Source organism: Macrotis lagotis, chromosome 7 (genome assembly GCF_037893015.1).
Source record: "Macrotis lagotis isolate mMagLag1 chromosome 7, bilby.v1.9.chrom.fasta, whole genome shotgun sequence".
In the NCBI taxonomy this organism is placed as follows: domain Eukaryota; kingdom Metazoa; phylum Chordata; class Mammalia; order Peramelemorphia; family Peramelidae; genus Macrotis; species Macrotis lagotis.
Window position 1 is genome coordinate 12,565,400 of NC_133664.1, and position 16,058 is coordinate 12,581,457.

General features: G+C 38.9%; 1 protein-coding gene across 1 annotated transcript in view; it reads left to right on the forward strand.

The window, feature by feature from the left end:
- DNAH11 (dynein axonemal heavy chain 11) overlaps positions 1-16,058 on the forward strand; it is a 309,681-nt gene that overhangs the window by 68,427 nt on the left and 225,196 nt on the right. The window contains exons 19-22 of the mRNA XM_074195450.1: positions 8,858-8,974; positions 9,335-9,421; positions 13,714-13,872; positions 15,511-15,594. Of these exons, the coding sequence (XP_074051551.1) occupies positions 8,858-8,974; positions 9,335-9,421; positions 13,714-13,872; positions 15,511-15,594 (447 nt within the window). The remainder of the gene's footprint in view (positions 1-8,857; positions 8,975-9,334; positions 9,422-13,713; positions 13,873-15,510; positions 15,595-16,058) is intronic.

Sequence of the window (16,058 nt, forward strand, 5' to 3'; positions counted from 1 at the left end):
TCTCAGATAATTATAATTACCTAGCTGTGTGGCCTTGGGCAAGCCACTTAACCCCATTTGCCTTGCAAAAAAAACCTAAAAAAAAAGTGAACATAGGCTTTGATTTGCATTCAAATCCATAGTTCCCCCCCCCCCCCCATTATCAATGGTATTGTGTTTATAGTAAATCTCTCAGGATTATACTGGTCACTGAACTACTGAAAGGATCTGCATCCACCATAGTTGGCCATTTTACAATATTACTGTTAATGTGTAATGTATTCTGGACCTGCTCACTTCACTCAGCATCAGTTCATGTCATTCTTTTCAGACTTTTCTAGTCTGGTTGCTCATGATTTCTTTCAGAACAATATGCTTTCACTTTAGTTTTTAAAAAATTTTATTTAAGGCATTGGGGTTAAGTGACTTGCCCAAGGTCAAGCAGCTAGGAAATTATTACGTGCCTGAGGCTGAATTTGAACTCAGGTCCCCCTGACTCCAGGCCACTCTGCCACCTTGCTATCCCTGTGCTTCACTTTCAAAGCAAACTTCACCCCAGCTCTCATTCATTGAGCACCAGATGCCAGTCTAGAAGTATCCTCATCTTGAAAACCATAGAGGCATGCTAATAGTAAGATAGCTGAATTCTGATGGGAAATAATGGAATTTCTTAAATAGATTTTTTTTGCCATTATTTTTTTATCAGACTCTTCAAAGAGTTGTAGTGTGTTGTAAGTAGTGTAAGAAGAGTTCTCAAGGCTTTTCCTGAGAATGACAGACAGCTCCTCTATTTGCTGAGGATGTCCAATGCGGTGCTTCTCTGTTTCCATATTGAATGGCTCCATTCGTGGGATGGCATCCACATGCTAGTGTATGACTAGTACAAGGCATGAATCTTGGTTCCGTGCTGAGAGAAATGATGAATGAAAGAAAGATATAAAAGAAAGACTTTTTCCTCCAGGGCATTTATAAATGGTATACATGCTTTTTATGAGGAAAGGAAACTACTGAACTAAAGCAGAGTTCATTCTGATGAGTTATTCTCGGCTTTATTAGACTCTAAGGAAAATAAATTAAAGTTTACCACTGAGCATGTGTATGCATGTAGATATTTCATATTTTAGACAATAGATTTGCATATGCATGCTTGTTAATTGATAAATGGAATGGAATGGAAAAGCATTTATTAAGTTCCTACTGTATATCAGGCAATGAACTAAATGCTGAGAAAAGTGAGACAGACCCTGTTTTCAGGGGTCTCAAATTCTATTGGGGAGGGCCACACAACAGGCTGGATATATTATATTCATAACTATATTTGCATGTGCAGATACACGTGTGTGTGTCTGTGTGTGTGTGTACACAGTATATCTAAGCCTCAAGATTTCATTGATACAAAAATTTCTCCACCAGTTGTAAACCACTGATTGCTCACCATCCTAGATGGTGGGTGACCACACTTTGGGCATACTGAAGCAGGGGTTCCTTTTGTGTATGGATCAGACCAGATTGGTTGGTTGACTGGTGCTCTCATTCTCAGAGGACAAATGATATCACTCTGTTGGGGTCAAAGTAAGGTGGCTGCTCAGACCAGTATGAGCCCAGAAGGCTATACCCCAGGTCAGGCACAAATTGTCCTTGTGAACAGTTGGCGTGGACTCTCTAAATTTGTGCACCTCATGTTTCTTTTGAGGTTTTCCAATTTTACTTTCCTCCCAAATCATAGTACCATCTTTGTTGTGGGCACACCATGCTGGGTGATCTTGGGCCAATTATCTCCTACATCACATAATTATTTCCAAATGAATTAGATGAGAAGGACTGAAGAGGATGACTGATGAGGTCATATGTACCTCTCAAGTTCTTTGATTTTGTCTGTGATTCTGTAAAATTTACCAAGGTTCTGAGGGTCATATGGCTTCGGCCACCCAACCTGTTTCAGTTCCATAGAACAAGAACCCCTTCCCAGGTTAGATCATCTCCATGCTTCTAACTCAAGATCTGATTGATAACACCTCCCTCAGCTTCTTGACCCCTCTTAATGGAGGACTGGAGGACCAATATTAATTATCTAGGCCTTAGCACACCTACCTGGCTAGGGACTTAAGATATGTTGCATGGATGGGATTGGGTAAATGACTGGTCACCTAGCCAGTGAGTATCTGGGACGGTTCTGGAGCCAGGTCTTCCTGAGGCCAAGAACAGCCTTCTATCCACTTTACCACTTTAACTTAGGGGGAAACACTGAAGCTCTTTGAGGACTGTGCTATGCTGAGGACATTTCTGCTGTGAATCTTCTCTCTATTGCTCCCTCTGACTTGGCAAATAACCTTAGTAATTCACTGGCTGAATAATTCATTGTCCCATGGCCAACTGGATATCAAATGTTAACCTTGATGGCTTGAGATGGGCTCCACTAGGGACAGACTCTATGTCCTTCTTGGTGCTGAATCCCTATTGACCTAGATGAGAAACACAAGGTCAAGGCCATATTGCATTGAGACATTAGAGGAAGATTTCAATATATGTGGTTATGTTCCCTCCCATTAGAACATGTACTCTTCCCTGCAGTTTGGTTGGGCACCCAAAGCATTTCTGGACATTTCCAGACTGTGCCATCTCTTTATTGGTTTTCTTCCTTATCTGCTTCTTTTTTAATATGTTATTTATTTTTCCAATTAAATGCAAAGATAATTTTCTAAATTCAAACTTCTGCAACCTTTTGAATTCCATTTTCTATTCCCCTTTCCCAAAGAAGTGCACTATTTTTTGCACAGGTTATACATGTGTGATTTTTTTTTAACATATTACCTTGTGAGTCATGTTGTAAAAGAGGAATTAGAACAAAGGAGAGAAATTATGAAAAAAGAAACAAAATTTTATTATTTTATTTTTATTGAATTTTAGTTCCCCCCCCCAATCTTGCTTCCCTCACCCCTCACCCCCCACAGAAGGCGATCTGATAGTCTTTACATTGAATTTTCCATGCTATACCAAAAAAAAAGAAAAATTTAAAAAGTGTATACAGGATGTTTGCTCTGAATTCATATTCCATAGTGTTTTTTTCCCTAGAAGTAGATGCATTCTCTATAAAAGGTCCCTTAGGACCTCGATCATGCTACTATTGAGAGGAACGGCAACCATCATCTCACATGTTGCTGTTAGTGTGTGTCATGTTCTGGTTCTTCTCACTTCACTCAGCATTGGTTCATGCAAATCATTCCAGGCTTTTTTAAAGTCTAGTCACTCATGATTCTTTTTTTTTTATTTTTATTTTTTATTTTTTTGCAAGACAATGGGGGTAAGTGATTTGTTGAAGGTCACACAGCTAGACAATTATTAAGTGTCTGAATCCAGATTTGAACTCAGGTACTCCTCACTCCAGGGCCAGTGCTCTATCCACTGCATCACCTAGCTGCCCCCACTCATGATTCTTTACAGACCAATAGTCCTCCATGATTTTCATAAACTATAATTTGTTCAGTCATTTCCCAATTTTCCCTCAATTTCTAATCTTTGACACTACAGAAGAACTGCTATAAATATTTTTGTACATACAGATTTTGTCTTTCTGTCTTTTGATGAACTCTTTGGGATGTAGACCTAGAATTGGTATTGCTCGATCAAAGGATAAGCATAGTTTTATTGCCCTTCAGGCATAATTCCAAATGGCTTTCCAGAATCTTTGGATCAGTTCATAACTCTACCAATGGTACATTAGTGTTCCAGTTTTCCCTCATCCTTTCCAACACTGATCATTCCATTTTTGTCATTTTAATGAATCTAGTAGGTGTGAGTTGTTTAATTTGAATGTCGCTAATCAATAATGATTTGTAGAATTTTTTCATATGACTACAGACAGTTTTTAATTTCCTCATCTGAAAACTGCCTCTTCATATCTTTTGACCATTGATCAACTGGAGAATGACTTGTATTCTTATAACTCTGACACCGTTCTCTATATATTTTAGAAATGAAATTTTATCAGAAACACTAGATGTGAAAATTATTTCGCAGCTTCTGCATTCCTTCTGACTGTATTGGTTTTATTTGAGTAAACCCTTTTAAATTTAATATATTTGAAATGATGTATTTTGCAATGTATAATGTTCTCTACCTCTTCTTTAATCATAAACTCCTTCCTGTTCTATAGAGCTGATAGTCTATCTGTTCTCCTAAATGACTGGTGATATCACCTTTTATGTCAAAATACGGTACCCATTTCAGCTTTTTCTTGGTAAAGGGTGTAAGAATTTGGTCTACCTCATATCTGCCTTACTACTTTTCAGTTTTTCTCGGGAGTTTTTTGTTGAATAGTGAATTCTTATTGCAGACACTAGAGTCCTGATTTGCCTCTTAACGTAAGGCATGTCTCTGTGTTAAAACGTGGCTATTGATCAGAGCTCATCTTTTCAGCCTTGCCTCTAACATTTCAGTCTTAGATGTAGCATACATGGGTTTTATACTAGGAAAAGATTTTGAGGAATTTACATTGTATGTCAGGAGATTTTTCCATTAGAATTAGAAGTGGTTCTTTTTTCCTTGATTCCATATATAACAGTTGTTCTTGAATCTGTGCCCACCACTCCAATAACCTTCCTTTGAGGGGATGATAGTCTGGAAGTCATATTTATAAATAGCACTCATACTCTTGGTTTTGTGGGAGCCTATTACTAGCTCCTGGAAGCATCTTTGTGAAAGTAACTTATTTATTGTGCTTGGAATGGTTTTTATGACATTGTTTTAGAGTTTATGGATCAATTCTAAATTATTTACAGAAAAATACCATCATGAAAGTGTATTAAATGACTAATAGTAGCAACAAAAGCGATTCACATTTCACAGAATCAGAGAAGCTATGCACAGGAAGTGATCCCAGTCCATGCACAAAAGGAATCTTTATTATAATGTACCTGACCAGTGCCTGTTGGTCATTGCTTTATCAATCAGTTAGTAAACATTGCTTAAGCCTCTACTACATTCTAGGCTCAGGGAGCATCTGCTATACTGGGGGGCATATATCAATTCACAAGCATTTATTAAGTGCATTTTATGTATCTGGGCCTGTGTTAGAGTCTGGGAATATAAAGACAAAAAAAATCCTTGGCTTCAAAGACCTTTTGTGCTGGAGAAGGCAATGACACATAGCCATGTAAGTGTGTACAAAATACATAGAAGAGAGGGCAGTAGATATGGTCTTATATAGGAGGTAATGTCTGAGCTGAGCACTGAAAGAAATTTGAAATTTAAAATAAAAATACTTAAAAATAGAGGCAGAGATGATGTCAAGTGCATTTCAGGGATGAGGTACAGCCTGTGCAAAGGTCCAGAGGTCAGAGATGGAAGGAAGTATATAAGGAGTAGCAAGACAACCCATAGTACCTTTGGTTTGTAAACATATTTTCTTCACAAGCCAATATAGAAAGTAGAGATATTATTATTCTTTCCCTTTTCCAAAGGATGTTGCCTGCACTCCTCCCTCTCACTTGATCCTTGGACTCTGCCCCCTCCCTTGCTCTCATCTTGCCCCAAATCAAGACTTTTTCCATTTCTCAACCATCTTCATCTTATCTATTCCTTCCCCAATTTTTAGTTCTCTTTGACATGTGTTGTCTTTCTCTATAAGCATGGCAACTCCATGAGGGCAGGACTACTTGGCTTGCTTATATTTGCATCACATTAGCACAAGAACTAGTACAGAATAAGTTTTTAACAAATCCCTCCTCTGCCTATCTCTATGAGGACCTAGAGTATGAATTTCTCATGGAGCCAGTGGGTCAATCAAGGGTGGAGATTAGTTATGGGCATCTTCTGGATGTCTTCATTGAATCAATCAAGTGATCAAAGGTATAAGCTAGACATCAAGTCAGAAAAATTAATTGGAAGGTAGATAGAATCAGACTTGCCTCTGGGCCTTGGTTCATTAAAGAAAGGAATTCCCATAGAAATATAATCCAACAACTGTTTTGAGAATTGTGCTTGGGGTGTGGTCTGAGAATGTGACCCCCTGGGCCTTTACCAAAGGCAGCAAGGAGGGTGGGAAGTTCAGAGGGAGTGCACCATTCTTTCTTAATCCTCTTCCACCACCACCATGACCTGTTACTGGAGAGACTGAATCAGTAGCAAACAATATATACAGTTGAGGTACTGATGCTAAACAAGCAGGACACAATGAGGAAAAGCAAGCTCCTGAGGATTTCTCAAAGGGAGAAAAGACTTCATGTCTAACTAAGACCTATGGCCTACCCTTTGCCATATGTGCACTGGAGGATTGTACTCATTTTTCCCCAGGACTCTATGGAATGGTGGGAGAATATGCCTTTAATATACTCTCTTGTAAGACTTCCACACATTTTAGGTGGATGTTGCTGTATTTTGGGTTTTTGCTATAGATTCTCTTGATTTTATTAATTAATATGGAGGGATGTTAACTGATTAAATTGTATTGGGTACCACACTGGTGGGGACTTATGAGTTATAGGACTAGAACCCTTTCTATTTCCTAACGTTATTAGAACCCTAAATAGTCAGCCATTCCCTAAGGTTCCAACCTGTCAAAATGAGCAGGAGTGGTGAAGTAGCCCTAAAGCCTGTACTACCTGTCTGTTATCCCCATTTCACAGAGAACTTGGGATTCAATGAGTGTGGACAAGCACACAGTTAAGTGCCTTGTCCCTGGCCACACAATCAGTTAGGCTTGAAGCTGAGAAGCCAAGTGTCCTGATTCCAAGCCTACTGTGCATTACATTACATGATCATGTCTTCTTCATTCTCCTCTCTCATTGATCTTTATCCAATTGAAATCGCTCATTAAGGTGAATAGCAGTGAACATAAATTATCCAAATTTAGTGTATCATCTTGTCATCACAATCATGGTAACTGGCACTGTCCTCCTTTGAACCTATTCATTGTTTAGGTGAAGAGCTAGCAGGAAGCATTTAGTCCATGCCTACTATGAGCAAGACATTGGGATGGGAGAACTATGGAAAGTCCCTTCCCCACAAGGAGTTTTTACTCTACACATGGAGTTAAAGATTTAGCATCATAAATGTAGAGCTAGAGGAGCCTCCAAGGCCATCTAATTCTCTCATTTTACAGAAAAGGATATTGAGTCACAGGGAGATGAGATCACAGATTTGTGTAGATGAGTGTTATAGTGAAAATTCCTTTTAATTTTGGGGATTCACTAGATGGTTGCTGAGTTTCCTTTCAATTTAAAAATGCTGTGATTCCAAGAAGATAAATAAGAAATACATAAGGAAGATATTCTATTCATGAAAAAAAATTCAGTGTTTAATCCAATGGAAGTTGATTAAAACAGTTTGTTACAAAATGGAATGTTCCATGGGTCAAATAGACACAAGAAAAAACCCAAACTTATTCTTACATGGTTAGCTTATAAGGTGGGAGTATTCTTCCCATTCCATACTGTCTTTCCTGTAAAAGTTCCAATATACACTCAGGTAATGGGAACATTCCCTCCTACCTCACTATATAAGTCAACAGATGTTTATTATTAATCATATGTCAGACATTGGGTGAGGGCCTTTAAGTTAAGGAACACAAAATATAAAGTAGACTTTTCCTTCAGCCTTACAGCAGTGAATTTATAAGTCTGAATCAGCTGTAGAGGATTATAGGGTTTTGGCCACTGGATAAAAGCAATTGGAACCCCAGAGGAAACCTCAAGTGATTGGGTAGGAGGGTTAGTCATGCTTTTTGAGCTCCTAGAGTAAAGCAAAACCATTCAGACTGCTCTGTGGAGGCAGAGACCACCTCTTGTCCTAGATGCAACAAAGAGAGTGGATAAGTGGATGTTATCTCTGTTCCCCTTCTCTTGTGCCATCTCTCTGCCCACATTCCCCTTGCCATCCTGGGCCAGTCTGCTACCCTGGTCCTGCTGTCCTCATTGGCAGTTGGACTAAAATTGCAGGAAAATCCTAGTCATACTTCATTTCAATTCTTCTCTAGTGATCTCCCCAATGACCTTGCACCCTGCCCATCATTCCCACTCTATGTGTCCCTCTCAGTCTGGTGAACATTTTAGAAATGTTTTATCTTTCACTTATTTATCCATTCTGTCAAGCAAATGATGGTTATTGAACAAGAGAAACATAAAAACTGCCCATGGGATTGGCCCTAGAACCCAAGATGGCAGCTACTTTTTTGACAACCCAATCCAGTAGAGAAGGTGCAGGTTAGGGGGAGCACTTGAGTGGTGTGAGATCAGATATTGTTATTCTTAGGCAGTGAGGTGGGGTGGTGGTAGGGTGGGGGTATCCAAAAACACTGCACTGGCTTCTTATTTCTATAACACTCATGGAAATAAAGTGAGGAAAGAACTTCTCAAATGGTGTCAGGAACTTAAAATACATTAAGAAAATGTATGATTGGAAAGCCATGACCAATGATGTTTCCTGCAAGTTAAGAAAAATGTAGTCCTCTTGAGGGTAAGTTTGATAGCATTTAATGTCTGTAGTAACATCTTTCTCCAGCACCTTGAAGTGCAGTGATGGTGAAAGGCCTCAGAAATGGAACCTGGCTTTGTTAGATCCAATCAAGTTGGAAAGGCTTTGAATTTGGGTGTGAGGAGATGCTATGGCCACATCAGGGCAAATTTTTTCATTCATACTGCAATTCTCAAAGATTCTCTGCTAAGTCACAGTCAGGTGGTACCAAGGTAGGGGACACAGGACAGACCCACAAAATCATGGACCCTGGATATATTACAATGAAGACAGTCATGAGATTGGTCTATGGGTAAGGATGGGCTAAAGATGCTCTGATGCCACCTAAATGAGGGCCACCTGTTGCAAGTCTTTGGGTTTCCATGGCAACTGTCCTGATCTCCCATCATACACTTATTCTTTTTCATAGGAATTGCCTGAAAGATGGAATACTACCAAAAAGAATGCTGCAACCATAAGACATGAAGTTGCCCCCCTTCAGAATGCAGAGGTCACAGTCATCAGGAGAAAGTGTGTTTTGTTTGATGTAAGCGAAACCAAATTCTCCTGTTGAATATATTTTTGACAAGACTGTTTAATGTATTTATTCATTCATGTGTGAATTTTCTTTCAAAAATGATTCATGAATTTTTTTTGGGGGGGAGGGCAGGTGGTACTTTCCACTGCACTTACTTGGAGCTCCCCTTCCCCAAAGCAATTTCCTTTGTAATAAAGAAAAAGTGAAAACAAATCAACGCAATTTATGTAACGTTTCACACCCATAGTCTGCCACCTCTTTATCAGAAGATGAGATGTTGACAACAATATTTTAAACCGTTGTTTTAAAGATAATTTATTTGATGAAATTCTTTCTACTCCAATCTTATTTTACTTCCTTCTGTATCAGGGAAAACAGGCGGAGTTCAGAGAGAGATTCCGAAGAAAAGCTCCATTCTGCTTTAAAGCAGAAAAGCCCTATCAAGTCCTTGATGAGGTAATGGTCCTGTAATTGTGAATGGGTTAGGGTTGGAGAAAGGATTTAATTAAAATGAGTTGGCACACCCTGAGGTTCTGAGGTCAAAGATCTAGATGAGATGTTAGAGATGATACAACCCAACTTACTTTTTATATGAGGGTAAGCCCTTGCCCAGGGTCCCAAGGGTTTCAGAGACAGAATTTGAACCTTTGTCTTCCAGCCCTAGAACCCAAGCTGTACCTACTGCTCTAAGCTGCCTATGCTTATTGCATCCTCCTTTTTTCTTAATTTTTTTGCAAGGCAATGCAGTTAAGTGACTTGCTAAGCTCATACATCTAGGTAATTATCAAGTGTCTGATTCTGGATTTGAACTCACGTACTCCTGACTCCAGGGCTGGTGCTCTATCCACCTAGCTGCTCCCGCATCCTTCAAATTGAGATTCAACTTCCTTAAGCCTGAGTTATCCAAATTCTGCAGGCCTTTCTAGAATCTTAGAATTTAGAGCTATAGGGTACCTAACATTAATTATTTAATCTGCCCCCCATTTAGAGGTGGTTATAGAGACCAGTGAAAGGAAATGATTTGTCCAAGATCACACAGTTAATCATTGATCATTTCATAAATTAGTTTGGCTACAGGTAAAATCACATCTACCATCACATACTTCATTGCATGGTAGGTCAACAGACATCCTGTTCACTCCCATTAGGATGCCTTTTTGAACCCTTTCTCCTTGATGCATTCCCAATGGATATGGGATAAATGTATACCAACTGGCTCTCCAGGAAATAACTTTTAGTTTAACCTGCTTTGTTAATATGTTCTCTCTCACTTTCTTAGCTTTGGACAATCCATAACAATATTAAGTCCTGTTGTATTTACCAATTTTCATGGTATAAATGTTCACACAGAAAATTTAATAACCATCTCTTTAGAGCGGTTTCAAACTGGCTGCAAGGAAAATAGTTTATTCTATTGTTACTACTAATGAATATACCTAATAATAACTAACTGAAAAGCATTTATTTAGTCATATCAAGTCAAGAATTATTTATTAAGTAATTTGTGGTTGGCACTCTGCTGGTGGTAAAAGACAGTCCTCACCATCAAAATCTTATAACCTTACAATCTTCTGCAAAGGCAGAAGTCGGGAATCTTAGAGGCAGGGATGAGGAAGTACTGGGGCACAGCCAGGGAAAAACTGTAGAGTCAGGAGATGAAGCATCCAAGAGACCATTGTCACTGGAGGGAAGAGCAAGGTGGCAGAAGACTAGAAAGGTAGGAAGAGCTCAGTTTGTTACAGACTTTGAAAGTCAAATGGAGGATTTGTATTTGATCCCAAAGGGGATAGAGAACCACTGAAGTTGATTGAGGAGTATTATGGGGTCAGACTTGCTCTTTTGGAAGATCATCTTAAGCACTGAATATAGGATGGACTACAATGGGAGGAGACTTGCAAAGGGTAGCCTCCCTCCCAAGGGTTACTGATTATAATCTAGGTGTGGGGTTATATGACCTGCCCCAGCTTCCTTAAGGCTGAGTTATCCAAATTCGGCAGCCCTTTCTAGGAAGTGAGAATTTAGATCTGTAGGGTACCTAACATTAATTCAATCCACCCCTATTTATGGGTGGTTATAAAGGTCAGTGGAAGGACACAGCTAATCACCCATTGTTTCATAGATTAGTATGGCTACAGGCAAATTTACATCTACTATCATACACCTCCATGCATGGAACGTCAACAAACATCATGTTCACTCTGTCTCTTTGATGGTTGACAACTTGTTCAAGGAATTCTCCAAATAGCCAAGTGCATTTGCAAGCAATAATTTCCACTAACTTGTATTTGATTTCTTGGAAACTGAGTCAGGTCAGCTTCTGATTCCAGGTGCAGGTGCTATCAGGTAGTAATAGGGAGAAGAAATTCTTTGATAATATAGAAAACATTCTTATCAAGAGTTTAGTGCCAAACTTGAGCCTAGTACTGACTAACTGGACAATTTTTCTTTTGATCACATGTCTGAGACAGCTATGTGTTTTAGTGGGAAAGCTTCCTAGGCTGGCTGGGAGTCAGGAAGACCTGTTTTTAAATCCTACTTCTGACACTTGCCAACTTTGTGCCCCTGGAAAAGTCACTTGCACTTAATCTGTCTAATTCTGTTTCTTCATTTGCAAAATGCAGGGGTTGGACGTGGTCGCCTCTCAGGCCCCATCAGATGCTGAATCGATGATTCTACGAACCCGCAATTTCACTGGTGTAGGGAAATCACAGTGCAGAACCTCAAGTGTTCAGCAATTTAGTCTCTGGTGCAGAGAAAGGTTAAGCATCTTCCTTTGGATCACACAGCAGCATTTGTCAGAGGCAGAACTTAAACCAAGTCTCTTGAACTGTGATTATCATTACTGTTCACTGTGTGGTATCTCAGGACTTGAGATATTTATAGAGATAAACTGAAGTGGTCAATGATTAAGAAACAACATCTTTGGTTTCAGGAAATTTTTTCATTGGTCATTGGAATTTGTTGGAAACCAAGGCACTAGGCCTCCAGGGGGCAGGTCTGCCTCCCATGCTTGGGAGCTGTCCAGCTTTCCAAGATTCCTCCATTGACTGCTTGTCCCAGTCATTCTGGAAGTGAACTCATCACTTCAGAGACCAACAAAGCTAGAATAAACTGAAAACAGGCCTAGTGTCTTTTGAAACTCTTTGTTGGAAAGTGCTTTAGCTTAAAAAGTTTTCTCTTTTTTATGGTTTGATTAATCAAAAACAACACATTGATAAAGTATTTAGTTGTAAGAGATGACCTCTTTGGCCATGTAATGTTTGAAGTCCAGATTTTGGTTCAGTTGAGGTTAGTCTAGCAGGTGGCCTGGGCAAGCTCTGAGGGGCCTTTCAGCTCTAGAACCTAAGAGATTTCAGAAGCGCTGGACTCCTCACTTGCCTTTGGCAGGCATGTGCTCTGTTTTCATAAAACTTATTCTCCTGATCTGTGGTTAACTTTTAAAAAATGACTTTACCAATATTTGGGCTCAATGCTGGAGTGTCCCAGAGGTCTCTCCTTGGAACTACCCTGTTCACCTTTTCTTTTAAATCATTGACAAAGGTAGAGCGTGCGGCATGCTTATTAATTGGCTGAAGATGGGATTTGGCAGCATTTTATAAAATAAAGCTAATGAAAGATGGATGTAAAGTCCAGCTTTGATCCAAAAATCATTCACAAATACAGTGTGGGGGAAGTAGAGCTTCCTAGCTCAAGTCACTAGAATTTGAATTAGGAAGAACCAATTTCAAATACTGCCTCAGACTCTTACTAGCTGTTTGACAACGGGAAAGTCCCTTAATTTCCCTTGACCTCAGTTTCCTCTTCTGTAAAAATGGGAATAATAATGCTACCTCACTTGCTTGATGATTGTAAAGATCAAATGAGATAAAATATTTGAAGTACATATATAATAACTAGCTGATGAAGATGCTGGTAGTGCTAGTAGAAGTAATAGTATTTTTCTGTAAGTCTAAATTTCCCTTCATTTTAAATATTATATTCAGGGGGCAGCTAGGTGGAGCAGTGGACAGAGCACCGGCCCTGGAGTCAGCAGTTACCCAAGTTCAAATCCAGCCTCAGATACTTAATAATGACCTAGCTGTGTGGCCCTTGGGCAAGCCACTTAACCTCATTGCCTTGCAAGAACCTAAAAAAAACATATTATATTCAGTTCTGGGCACTGCATTATGGAAAGGTCATTGATAAAAATAATATGATTCCCAGACTGTACTTTCCCCTATGATGGTTTTTAAAGGACAATTGATGATTATTGTTCATAAGAATGACAGTTTTAAAATTGAGTTGTATTGTTTTTTTTTTTCCTTTAGATGGTAAGTTTTCAAACACTTGATATACTCTTAAGAATGATTTTTATCTTCCTATAGAAAAATATATTCTGGTAAAATATCCAATTTTACAATGAAGATTAGTAAGGGAAAAATATCATTCATAGAAACTGACTTCTCAGAAAACTGTGCTAAGGGGCATCAATTCCATTAGGAAGTCTTCAGTGAAGAAAGTCATCAGTCTTATGACTGTGCTTGATAATGTTTTACTCCCTTATTTTTATCATGCAATTATTATTAAAGGTGGCAGAAGGAAGTCACCAGATAGCACTTAACTAATGAACTAATTACTTTATGAAACTTTGAGATACTGGATGTTTCCATCTCTGAGCTGCGGCTTTGAGCAGCCTGGGCAGGTTTCCCTTTTCAGGTGTTTTGTTGACAGATAGATTAAGTGAAATGTGTTTTGCTTTTCCCTCCAAGGCAAATGAAGAGCTGGAGGCATTAGAAGAAGAAATGCTGCAGATGCAAGAATCCACAAGTCTTTTTGAAGTGGCTCTTCCAGACTATAAACAAATCAAACAGTGTCGCAGGGAAATTCGATTGCTCAAGGGCCTCTGGGATCTGATTATTTATATTCAAGTGAGAGTTTGCTTTTTTAAAATCATTGTCTTATGTCCCTTTGGCTAAACTTCTTTCTTGAGTGTATTTGTATACAGGTGATCTTGGGTGTACTTGTTTCTTACGGCATTAGTAAATTATGTAACTGTCATTTTTTTAATACTACCACCAATTTTTCTTTTTTGTTTAAAGTTCAACTTTGAGTTGTTCGCATCTCTCTGCTAAAAATGTTAACATCACTGTCTTTCATGTTAGCATTTACACAGCACTGCAAATGGGTTCCTGGATTGAACCCCAAGAGGTTTTTTTTAAGAGATTTATTTTAAACACTTCTAAATTTTTTAAATTTTTGTTACTTTTTTCCAGGAACTATTTTGTTTATTTGTTACAAGGCAGGGTACCACTGTATATAGGGGTAAGGGGAAATTGAGCTAGTGATAAGTGATGGGATACCAACATCAAGAAAACATTCATAAAAAATGACCAAGACATTAGAAACCCAGAAGCAAAGAGAGCAGCAATGTGACTGCCTTGGTAAATGGAATAGATGGTTTTTTTAAAAAAACATCCACAGCAGGGCGGCTAGGTGGCACAGTGGATAAAGCACCAGCCTTGGAGTCAGGAGTAACTGCGTTCAAATCTGGTCTCAGACACTTAATAATTACCTAGCTGTGTGGCCTTGGGCAAGCCACTTAACCCCATTTGCCTTGCAAAAAAAAAACAACCTAAAAAAAAGTATATAAAAACATCCACAGCTAATAGAATTGCTCCACTTTGTCTAAATCTATTTGTATTGTTCACTGTATGTGGTTTTGTGTAATTATTGTTAATAATAAAAATTAAAAATAGAATGCCCTACTTTCATAAGAATTATAAAAAGTAGCTCTTGTGTCCAGCTTTTTTACCCGCATAGTACTAAGTTGTAGGAAATTAGAGGAGTGCTATAATGTCTATGACCCCAAAGACCTATGGTATCAATAAGATAACTCAGAGTATATACAAGGTGACCAATGGAGTATGAGACAGAGCATGGTCTCAAGACCTAGAATCAGATCAAGATGCCTCAGGGTGGAGACTGGTCAGTGAAAAAAATGTGTTTTTGGAGGAATGATTCTGCTTCTTTTCAGGATCAAACAATATTGGCATTTAGCATTTTGTAAGAGACCCCGGACTGGGTTACTAAGAAGCCAAGACTCTCTTCCATCAGGGAACTGAACATTTAAATAACTAGGTACAAGCAAGCTGTATATAGGAAATAACTCAGCAGGAAAACACCTACAGCTGGGGGGACTCAGAAAGATGAGATTTGAACGAAGTGTTCAAAGAATATAGAGAGTTTAAAAAGTCCTGGGAATTGTCTTCTTCCCGATTTAATCCTAACTAAATACATGCAATATAAATGACAAAATGAAAATGTGTTTGTAACTTTTCGCCATGATTAGAAAGTGATGTATCAGATAGTTTGGGGGGTACGGTTGACCCATGCCAACAACTTTTTGTTCTAGAGTTAGGGGTATTTGACAAGGGCAGTTAATATTCAAGAAATTGGATTTCCACTGGCCAATGGTACCACTGTGTATCATCAATTTCTGTGTTATGTGGCTGAGACTCACTTTCACCAAATGTTGTTGACACTTTTATCTGCTCCTCCGGTTTCAGAGAAGCATCGATAATTGGACTAAAACCCAGTGGAGACAGATTAATGTGGAACAGATGGATGGAGAGCTGAGAAGGTTTGCCAAGGCAAGTTCTGAAGCTGTCTACTACCACAATTTATTTTTTTTGACACCGCCTCTTTACTGTCTTCCCCTACCCAGACTCCAATGGGTTTTTGGCACCTGGGCTTGCTTAGCTTGAACATGACCATCTGAGATGATATTTCTTCACTATCAGCCAGTCACACTCCTAACTAGAACTGTCTGCCCATGAATGGTTTGGTTCAATTATTCTGTAGTTTATGAGTTATGAGTCGCTCTTGAGGGTATAAGCATTTTTTTGTAGTTGCTGAAGAGAGTGAAGGTGACTAGAGGTAAGAAGGACTGTATGTGTATGTGGAGAAGCTTGGGGAAGCAATTAGTTTCTTCTCTTAGAAGCAACAACTAAACCATTTATAGGGCACTTCTGTTCTAGAGCTACTGACAAAAGTGTTTCCTCTCTGAAGAGCATATGGAGCCAGTATCTAACAGACCCCTACTGTCACAGGACAT